Source organism: Lolium rigidum, chromosome 5 (assembly GCF_022539505.1).
Source record: "Lolium rigidum isolate FL_2022 chromosome 5, APGP_CSIRO_Lrig_0.1, whole genome shotgun sequence".
Classification (NCBI taxonomy): domain Eukaryota; kingdom Viridiplantae; phylum Streptophyta; class Magnoliopsida; order Poales; family Poaceae; genus Lolium; species Lolium rigidum.
In genome coordinates, this window is record NC_061512.1 from 13,259,410 (window position 1) to 13,270,638 (window position 11,229).

Below are 11,229 nucleotides of genomic sequence, written 5' to 3' on the forward strand. Positions count from 1 at the left end.
ACATGGCAGCCAGCCTCATAGACGGTAGCTACAAAGTAATGAAGCAGAAGTTCCCATCTATTCAAGACAAGTTCGCGGGAGAAGAGTCCGCTTGATGATATTAATATTGAGTATGCAGACCGGAGATGCTTATGTTGCGTATCAACCGTATCGTACAATTCTTGCTCGCAACTATGGACAAGCACACGAGCTACCTCCGCAAGCAACAGGCAACAACATTGCAACCCAGTTCAACGGGTGGCGCAGAGGCTTCTTCATCGAGCATCTGCAAAGTAAAACAAGTATTGGTTGGCACGAAGCGACCAAGTGGGGATGAAGGGTGGACACAAATCCGCATGACTGATGGGCATGAATATTGGAGTGCCGCGTCCTGAAATTTCCCATGTATTATGAAACAAGCCCTCCTCATTATCTTGAGGGCGAGTGGGATGATTGGCCAGAGGACAAGAAGCCGAAGATAGATTGGAGTGATGTGCCCGCCGACACACCCGTGTTCTATGCTAAGTGAAGTGTGTATGTTCATACCGTGCTTTTGTGTAAATGTGATGAACTACTTGTCTAAAATGCAAAGTGTGTGTTTTGCACTTGAAAACATCTTCAAGGAATTTGCTGTGTGTACGTCGAAAATTCAAGTGTGTGAGTGTGTAGCTGAATAAGGGCTACTATGTTTTTTTGTGCGTGTGATCCTTTGTTACAAATGCAAACCCCCGTCTCTACACCCGAACAAATGTTAAACGTTTTAATACCCGTGTTCATACTGTGTTTTTATGTATGTATCTGAGATGTTTACTGTTCATCATGAAAAATGATCAACAAATATGTACCAACCCTCACATGTACTTTTTATCAACAATTGAGTTAATGTTTTACCAACCCATTTAATTTTTCGTTACCTCTTTCTTTTTAGTTTCTTTTTATTTTTTGTTGTAGACAAAAGGTGGTCCTTCTTGTTTTTTAAGGGAGCAAGGGAAAAAATAATTATCTACCCATGCATTCAGTATTCATCAACACATGAGTTCACGTGTTACCGACCCATTTTCGTTATTTTTAGCTGCATCTATTTTTTTTTCTTATATATGAACCTTTTGGTTTCTTTTTTTGTTTCTCACGTGAATAGGGTGAACCTACTTATCAACCCTCCCATGCACTCTTCATCAATAGGTGGCTCAATGTTTTACCAACCTATCTACTCTCTTGTTACCATCTTATTTTCTTTCTTTTTCTATAGACAAATGTGGTACTTTTTGGTATTTTTAAGGTAATCGGGGAACCTACTTATCACCCCTCCCATGCACTCTTCATCAATAGGTGCCTCAATATTTTTACCAACCCATCTACTATTTTGTTACCTCCTTTTTTTTTCTTTTTCTCTACACAAAGGTGGTCCTTTTTGGTATTTTAAGGGAACAAGGGAACCTACTTATCAACCCTCCCATGAACTCTTCATCAATAGGTGACTCAATGTTTTACCAACCCATCTACTCTCTTGTTACCTTCTTTCTTTCTTTCTTTTTCTATAGACAAAGGTGGTCCTTTTTGGTTCTTTAAGGGAATAAGGGAACCTACTTTATCAACCCTCCCATGTAATCTTAATCAATAGGTGGCTTAATGTTTTACCAACACATCTACTCTTTTTGTTACCTGCTTTTTTTCTCGTACACAAAGGTTGTCCTTTTTGTTTTTTAAGGCAACAAGGGAACCTACTTATCAACCCTCCCATACACTCTTCATCAACAGGTGACTTAATGTTTTATCAACCCATCTATTATCCTCTAACCATCTTCTTTCTTCCTTTTTTCTCGTAGACAAATGTGGTCCTTTTTGTTATTTTAGGGAACAAGGTAACCTACTTATCAACCCTCCCATGCACTCTTCATGAATAGGTGGCTCAATGTTTTACCAACCCATCTACTCTTTTGTTACCTCCTTCTTTTTTTCTTTTTTTGTACACAAAGGTGGTCTTTTTTGTTTTTAAGGGAACAAGGGAACCTACTTACCAACCATCCCATGCACTCTTCATCAAAAGGTGACTCAATGTTTTATCAACCCATCTACTCTCTTTGTTACCTCCTTGTTTTTATTTCTCTTTTTTTGTACACAAAGTTGGTCCTTTTTGGTTTCTTAAGGGAACAAGGGAACCTACTTATCAACACTCCCATGCACTCTTTATCAATAGGTGGCTCAATGTTTTACCAACCCATCTACTCTCTTGTTACCTCCTTATTTCTTTCTTTTTCTGTAGACAAAGGTGGTCCTTTTTGGTTTTTAAGGGAATAAGGGAACCTAATTATCAACCCTCCCATGCTCTCTTGATCAATATCTGGCTCAATGTTTTTATTAACCCATCTACTCTCTTGTTACCATCTTATTTCTTTTCTTTTTCTGTAGACAAAGGTGGTCCTTTTTGGTTTTTTAAGGGAATAAGGGAACCTAATTATCAACCCTCCCATGCACTCTTGATCAATATCTGGCTCAATGTTTTATCAACCCATCTACTCTCTTGTTACCTCCTTATTTCTTTTCTTTTTCTAGTAGACAAAGGTGGTCCTTTTTGGTTTTTTAAGGGAATAAGGGAACCTAATTATCAACCCTCCCATGCACTCTTGATCAATATACTGGCTCAATGTTTTATCAACCCATCTACTCTCTTGTTACCTCCTTATTTCTTTCTTTTTCTGTAGACAAAGGTGGTCCTTTTTGGTTTTTTAAGGGAATAAGGGAACCTAATTATCAACCCTCCCATGCAATCTTCATCAATAGGTGGCTCAATGTTTTATCAACCCATCTACTCTCTTGTTACCATCTTCTTTCTTTCTTTTTCTCGTAGACAAAGGTGGTTCTTTTTGGTTTTTTAAGGGAATAAGGGAACCTACTTATCAACCCTCCCATAAGGGAACCCAATTATCAACTCTCCCACGCACTCTTGATCAATATGTGGCTCAATGTTTTATCAACCCATCTACTCTCTTGTTACAATCTTCCTTCTTTCTTTTTCTGTAGACAAAGGTGCTCCTTTTTGTTTTTTTTAGGGAACAAGGGAACCTAATTATCAACCCTCCCATGCACTCTTGATCAATAGGTGGCTCAATGTTTTATCAACCCATCTACTCTCTTGTTACCAGCTTATTTCTTTTCTTTTTTCTGTAGACAAAGGTGGTCCTTTTTGGTTTTTTAAGGGAATAAGGGAACCTAATTATCAACCCTCCCATGCACTCTTGATCAATATCTGGCTCAATGTTTTATCAACCCATCTACTCTCTTGTTACCTCCTTATTTCTTTCTTTTTCTGTAGACAAAGGTGGTCCTTTTTGTTTTATCAAGGGAATAAGGGAACCTAATTATCAACCCTCCCATTCAATCTTCATCAATAGGTGGCTCAATGTTTTATCAACCCATCTACTCTCTTGTTACCATGTTCTTTCTTTCTTTTTCTGTAGACAAAGGTGGTTCTTTTTGGGTTTTTAAGGGAATAAGGGAACCTACTTATCAACCCTCCCATAAGGGAACCCAATTATCAACTCTCCCACGCACTCTTGATCAATATGTGGCTCAATGTTTTATCAACCCATCTACTCTCTTGTTACAATCTTCCTTCTTTCTTTTCTCGTAGACAAAGGTGCTCCTTTTTGTTTTTTTGAGGGAACAAGGGAACCTACTTATCAACCCTCCCATGCAATCTTCATCAATAGGTGGCTCAATGTTTTACCAACACATCTACTCTCTTGTTACCAGCTTATTTCTTTCTTTTCTGTAGACAAAGGTGGTCCTTTTTGATTTTTTAAGGGAACAAGGGAACCTACTTATCAAACCTCCCATGCAATCTTCATCAATAGGTGGCTCAATGTTTTATCAACCCATCTACTCTCTTGTTACCTCCTTCTTTTTTTCTTTTTCTGTACACAAAGGTGGTCCTTTTTGTTTTTTAAGGGAACAAGGGAACCTACTTATCAACCCTCCCATGCAATCTTCATCAATAGTTGGCTCAATGTTTTTACCAACCCATCTACTCTCTTGTTACCTCCTTCTTTTTTTCTTTTCCTGTACACAAAGGTGGTCCTTTTTGTTTTTTAAGGGAACAAGGGAACCTACTTATCAACCATCCGATGCACTCTTCATCAATAGTTGGCTCAATGTTTTACCAACCCATCTACTCTCTTGTTACCTCCTTCTTTTTTTTCTTTTCCTGTACACAAAGGTGGTCCTTTTTGTTTTTTAAGGGAACAAGGGAACCTACTTATCAACCATCCGATGCACTCTTCATCAATAGTTGGCTCAATGTTTTACAAACCCATCTACTCTCTTGTTACCTCCTTCTTTCTTTCTTTTTCTATAGACAAAGGTGGTCCTTTTTGGTTCTTTAAGGGAATAAGGGAACCTACTTTATCAACCCTCCCATGTAATCTTAATCAATAGGTGGCTTAATGTTTTACCAACACATCTACTCTTTTGTTACCTCCTTCTTTTTTTCTTTTCCTTGTACACAAAGGTGGTCCTTTTTGTTTTTAAGGGAACAAGGGAACCTACTTATCAACCATCCAATGCACTCTTCATCAATAGGTGGCTCAATGTTTTACCAACCCATCTACTCTCTTGTTACCTCCTTCTTTTTTTCTTTTTCCTGTACACAAAGGTGGTCCTTTTTGTTTTTTAAGGGAACAAGGGAACCTACTTATCAACCATCCGATGCACTCTTCATCAATAGCTGGCTCAATGTTTTACCAACCCATCTACTCTCTTGTTACCTCCTTCTTTTTTCTTTTTCTGTACACAAAGGTGGTCCTTTTTGTTTTTTAAGGGAACAAGGGAACCTACTTATCAACCATCCGATGCACTCTTCATCAATAGGTGGCTCAATGTTTTTACCAACCCATCTACTCTTTTGTTACCTCCTTCTTTTTTTCTTCTTTCCTGTACACAAAGGTGGTCCTTTTTGTTTTTTAAGGGAACAAGGGAACCTACTTATCAACCATCCAATGCACTCTTCATCAATAGGTGGCTCAATGTTTTACCAACCCATCTACTCTCTTGTTACCTCCTTCTTTTTTTCTTTTTCCTGTACACAAAGGTGGTCCTTTTTGTTTTTTAAGGGAACAAGGGAACCTACTTATCAACCATCCGATGCACTCTTCATCAATAGGTGGCTCAATGTTTTACCAACCCATCTACTCTCTTGTTACCTCCTTCTTTTTTTCTTTTCCTGTACACAAAGGTGGTCCTTTTTGTTTTTTAAGGGAACAAGGGAACCTACTTATCAACCATCCGATGCACTCTTCATCAATAGGTGGCTCAATGTTTTTACCAACCCATCTACTCTCTTGTTACCTCCTTCTTTTTTTCTTTTCCTGTACACAAAGGTGGTCCTTTTTGTTTTTTAAGGGAACAAGGGAAGCTACTTATCAACCATCCGATGCACTCTTCATCAATAGGTGGCTCAATGTTTTACCAACCCATCTACTCTCTTGTTACCTCCTTCTTTTTTTCTTTTCCTGTACACAAAGGTGGTCCTTTTTGTTTTTTAAGGGAACAAGGGAACCTACTTACCAACCATCCCATGCACTCTTCATCAAAAGGTGACTCAATGTTTTATCAACCCATCTACTCTCTTTGTTACCTCCTTGTTTTTATTTCTCTTTTTTGTACACAAAGTTGGTCCTTTTTGGTTTCTTAAGGGAACAAGGGAACCTACTTATCAACCCTCCCATGCACTCTTTATCAATAGGTGGCTCAATGTTTTACCAACCCATCTACTCTCTTGTTACCTCCTTATTTCTTTCTTTTTCTGTAGACAAAGGTGGTCCTTTTTGGTTTTTAAGGGAATAAGGGAACCTAATTATCAACCCTCCCATGCTCTCTTGATCAATATCCGGCTCAATGTTTTTATCAACCCATCTACTCTCTTGTTACCATCTTATTTCTTTTCTTTTTCTGTAGACAAAGGTGGTCCTTTTTGGTTTTTTAAGGGAATAAGGGAACCTAATTATCAACCCTCCCATGCACTCTTGATCAATATCTGGCTCAATGTTTTATCAACCCATCTACTCTCTTGTTACCTCCTTATTTCTTTTCTTTTTTCTGTAGACAAAGGTGGTCCTTTTTGGTTTTTTAATGGAATAAGGGAACCTAATTATCAACCCTCCCATGCACTCTTGATCAATATCTGGCTCAATTTTTTATCAACCCATCTACTCTCTTGTTACCTCCTTCTTTTTTTTCTTTTCCTGTACACAAAGGTGGTCCTTTTTGTTTCTTAAGGGAACAAGGGAACCTACTTATCAACCATCCGATGCACTCTTCATCAATAGTTGGCTCAATGTTTTACCAACCCATCTACTCTCTTGTTACCTCCTTCTTTTTTTTTCTTTTCCTGTACACAAAGGTGGTCCTTTTTTGTTTTTTAAGGGAACAAGGGAACCTACTTATCAACCATCCGATGCACTCTTCATCAATAGGTGGCTCAATGTTTTACCAACCCATCTACTCTCTTGTTACCTCCTTCTTTTTTTTCTTTTCCTGTACACAAAGGTGGTCCTTTTTGTTTTTTAAGGGAACAAGGGAACCTACTTATCAACCATCCGATGCACTCTTCATCAATAGGTGGCTCAATGTTTTACCAACCCATCTACTCTCTTGTTACCTCGTTCTTTTTTTTCTTTTTCCTGTACACAAAGGTGGTCCTTTTTGTTTTTTAAGGGAACAAGGGAACCTACTTATCAACCATCCGATGCACTCTTCATCAATAGGTGGCTCAATGTTTTACCAACCCATCTACTCTCTTGTTACCTCCTTCTTTTTTTCTTTTTTCTGTACACAAAGGTGGTCCTTTTTATTTTTTAAGGGAACAAGGGAACCTACTTATCAACCATCCGATGCACTCTTCATCAATAGGTGGCTCAATGTTTTACCAACCCATCTACTCTCTTGTTACCTCGTTCTTTTTTTTCTTTTTCCTGTACACAAAGGTGGTCCTTTTTGTTTTTTAAGGGAACAAGGGAACCTACTTATCAACCATCCGATGCACTCTTCATCAATAGGTGGCTCAATGTTTTACCAACCCATCTACTCTCTTGTTACCTCCTTCTTTTTTCTTTTTTCTGTACACAAAGGTGGTCCTTTTTTGTTTATCAACTCTACTTATCAACCCTCCCATGAACTCTTCATCAACACCTTAGTCCATATGTTACCAACACTCCCATTGAGTCTTTATCAACATGTATATGGAAGCTTAACCGACACCTACATTATTATGTTACCAAGAAGGGAATTGCGGAAGAAGGGAATTGTCATGTTGCAAGTCGTAGTTCATTTCATTTGCAAGTGGATTATGCTGCTCCCCTCCCTTTTTTTAACCCTAAAATTTCACTAGCCCAAAAAGAGAATAAGGGAATAGTTAATATTTTACTACGTGAACATGTAAAGGGAATTGCCCACGTGCAGCAAGCAAATTAACGTACGACAACCCAACTTGTATCACGAGCGGAAAGGGAATTGCCACGAAAGAGAATTGCCACGAGCGGAAAGGGAATTGTCACGAGCGGAAAGAGAAGGCAAATCAATTAAGGCACGTAACCTCTGTGGTCCACAATTACCACGAAAGGGAAAACGCGTTTTCATGGTTTTATTCCCAAATTGGGTTGTCCGAAACCGATCGCTTGATTTAATCCTGGCGCGCGAGCGCCAGCTAGGGCCGCCCAGCATGAGGTGCTGTACACCTCACATAGCCGGTGTTTCCTGATTTTCTAATAGCTCCACACTTTTCATTTTTTGTGACATGCTGTTTTTTCTGTTAAGCACGCACATAATATTCTAAAGATATTTTATTTTAAAGTTTAGAATCTCGAAATAAATACACGAATAATGTGTCCATGCATCGGTGGGAAAATCACACAAAAATCGACCATTGGGATACTTGTCAAGTATGCCCACCACATGCCGCAATTAGAGAGAAATCAAACAAATATTTGCAAATGTCGGTTATTTTTCTAGTGATTATTGTTAGAATCTAGCTCTGTAGATAGCCCTCTTCTTAAATAAACTAGCATGTTGAAGTGTTCATTCCATGAACTACAAATCATACTCTTATCGTATTACATAGAGAAAATATTAGGCTAGTTCCAGATCTGCTATGATCATACAATAATGCCAAATTAAAACATGCATATAAATGTAGCTACATTGGTGGTGATAAAAAATTTTAGATGGAAGGCAGTAAGGCCCTGCTTTTTATAGCGACAAACACAAAGATTTTTACAGCAATAGTAACCGCTGGGGACCTCCAGCTTTACAAGAGAAAGCGCACAAACGAGCTACCAACTAAACTAAAGGCTCCAAGGAGACACACCAACACAGCTCACGACAAAGAGATAGCAAAACACGCAAAATATCCGAAACGAGAAGACAACAGCCACACTCCTAACAAGGCCCTACAAAAGGAAGATACTATGCATCTTCAGGGATCTTCTTTTTTTTTTTTTGCACAGATAGCTGCCGCACTTCCAAGGAGAGGTGCAAACAGGGCACCTGAACCCATAGAAAAGCTCCCAACCACTGAAACTCCCATTTGTCAACCAAGAAAACTCCCATAACTCCCAACTTTGGTAGTGATAATTAAGCACAAATATGCTTCTCAACACTAGCAAATGTAGGTTGGATCATTTTGTGGCAAGCTTACGGAAGGTCATGGCCACACCATCCACTGGCTTCGGGTGGGGAAGGTAACTGATCTCTGCATCAGGATTTAGCAACTCCCATCTGAAATAATGGAGGGCAAACTCTCAACCACATAACATAATATCAGCAAATACAATTTATGTCATATGCATATTGAATATTAGGCAATTGGGTATCTAAATTAGTGCTAGCTAGCTCGTACTTACTCATAGCCGATGGACAGGTGATGAAGCATGATGGTGAGCTGCAGCCTCGCGAGCATGTTACCGGCACAGACCCTATAGCCTCCTCCGAACACCTGGTACGTGCCTGGCTTGGCCGGTTCCTGCATCATTCAGGTGTCCATTAACAATTTCTTATTTTTTTCATCATTAGTTGATTCACTCATGTTGAACATACGCACACAAATTTTGAGAAACAATATTTATTCTACTCTCTCCATCCTACCAAAAGTGTCTCAATTTTGTTAAATTTGGATATATCTACCTACTAGATAGTTTCTAGATACACAGAGGGAATACTTACGTCCCATCTGTCGGGGTTAAAGGTGAGGGGATCTTGGAAGTTGTTGGGGTCAGTGTGCAAGGACCTAACCCACACCAGAACTGGCCACCCCTTCGGTATGGTGTACCCGTTGTACTCCACTTCCTTCTTCGCCACGCGGTGTGCCATCGGCGCGATGTTGGCCATCCGGATTGTCTCCTCTACCACTTTCGCCGTGTACTTCATCTTCGGGATGTCATCATGTGTGATAAAAGACAAACCACCTTTGCTTTCTCTCATCGTCAAATTCTCCTCCTGCCAATCACGAAAGATTAGTTAGATATGATCTCTTTATATTACCATATGATTGTCTGGTTGGAGATATATTGATGGCTTACACGTAGCTTGGAGAGAGCGTCGGTGGATTTTGCTAGGTGGTACGTTGCCCACGTGATGGCGCTGGCGGTGGACTCATAGCCGGCGACAACGAGAGAAACGATGTTGTCCACCACCTCGTCGTCGCTTAGCTTCTTCCCCTGCTCGTCCTCCATCCGCATGAAACCACCCATCACATCGTCATCCTCGGCCTCGGTCGCCATGGCTTTCTTCCTCCTAGCCTGCAGCTCCTCCCGGAACACCGCGTTGAGCTTGCGCCGGCACTTGCGAGCGCGATGGAACGTTGTCCCTGGAAAATCCAAGGGAAATGACCTGAGGCCAGCAACCAAGTTTCCGAACCACTCGTCGATCTTCTCCGTTAGGGGCGAGGGCTCCATGCTTATGAACATCATGCAGATGTTAGCAAAGGTCACCTGCATGCATACAAGAATATCTTCACTAATTGTGTAACATTGAGATTGTCGTAAGTCTGAATAGACGAAATTATATTTGACTCTAAATACCAAGCAAGAGTATGGTAAGTTCTTACTCTCTTGATCTCCGTGGCGGCGACGATGGTACCCTTATCGGCCCATGAGGCAAGCGCAGCCACGACCCGCGGCTGCACAACAGCGGCAATGGTCCGGAGCGACCTGGGGCTATTGATGGCAGCGAGGATGAACCCACGGAGCCTGGTGTGTGTGGCGCCTTCGACATTAACAACCGAGGTGTGGCCGACAAGCTCCGGCTCGGGCCATTGCACGCCGAAATTCTCGGGGGACTGGAGCACGAACTTGTTGGCCGCCGGCGTGCAGGCGATGATGGTGGGGGAGCCGAATAGGTGCGTCCGGTACATCCCCGCCGCCTTCCCGTACGCGGTTTTCTTGGCGCTGATGAACTCGTCGGGGCGGCGCGCGTGCTTGAAGTACCAGAGCAGCGAGAGCGTCTCACCGAGGAAAGGCACGCCCATGTGCCCCGGTGGCAGGCTCTTCTTGCCGTGCTTGAGGAAGAAGGCAGCGCGGTACCACGCGTCGGTGGCATGCCAGAAGGCGAGGAAGAGGAGCGGGACGGCGCCAAGCAACCATGCCCACGAGATCGCCATTGTTGCAAGCATATCGCTAGCTGATCAACTGATGCTATATTCTACGTGCTCGAGTGATTTCTCGAGAAGTCGTGATCCTGCCTTGGAATTGGAGACAATAGATCGACTATATATACAGCTAGTGTGTGGATGCAGGGTGGCTGATTCTTTCGTCGCTCCACGCAAGTGGGAACAAACCCTAATTGCTTCATGCATGATTAATTAATTAAATTCTTCTATTGTGTTTGGCGCATATGTGATTACGTGCGTATTGATGCATACACAAGTGCTCCCTTTGTGTATGTGTTACTCGAATTGGTAGTTTCCCGCAACACTAGCTAGCTCGATTATTCCCAGTAGATGATCCTGTCTCTGACTCAGAACTAAGTTCCAAAGTCGGATCCAGTGACCAATGAATGCGATGCTTATACTCAACAAAAGTCTAAGGGCCGGCATCTCTGCTGAATATGCTGAATCAAACTTGCTACAAACGACGTATGTACAAGAAACGCTGTGAGTATTTTTTGCATATTTCATACCATACGTACTAGCAACTAAAACAAAGGTCCACATCAAGCGCATGATTGGTGCTTAACCGAACTTTACGTGTACGTTCGTTGCTT

The 11,229-nt window shown here is 41.2% G+C and overlaps 1 protein-coding gene across 1 annotated transcript; it reads right to left on the bottom strand.

Moving 5' to 3' along the window:
• Positions 1-8,648: 8,648 nt before the first annotated feature.
• LOC124655632 (ent-kaurenoic acid oxidase-like) lies at positions 8,649-10,627 on the bottom strand. The gene is made up of 5 exons (XM_047194495.1): positions 10,076-10,627; positions 9,549-9,959; positions 9,193-9,465; positions 8,874-8,992; positions 8,649-8,748 (listed from the first exon to the last, which is right to left on the bottom strand). The coding sequence occupies exons 1-5, from the start codon at positions 10,625-10,627 to the stop codon at positions 8,649-8,651; spliced, it is 1,455 nt and encodes a 484-aa protein (XP_047050451.1).
• Positions 10,628-11,229: the final 602 nt, after the last annotated feature.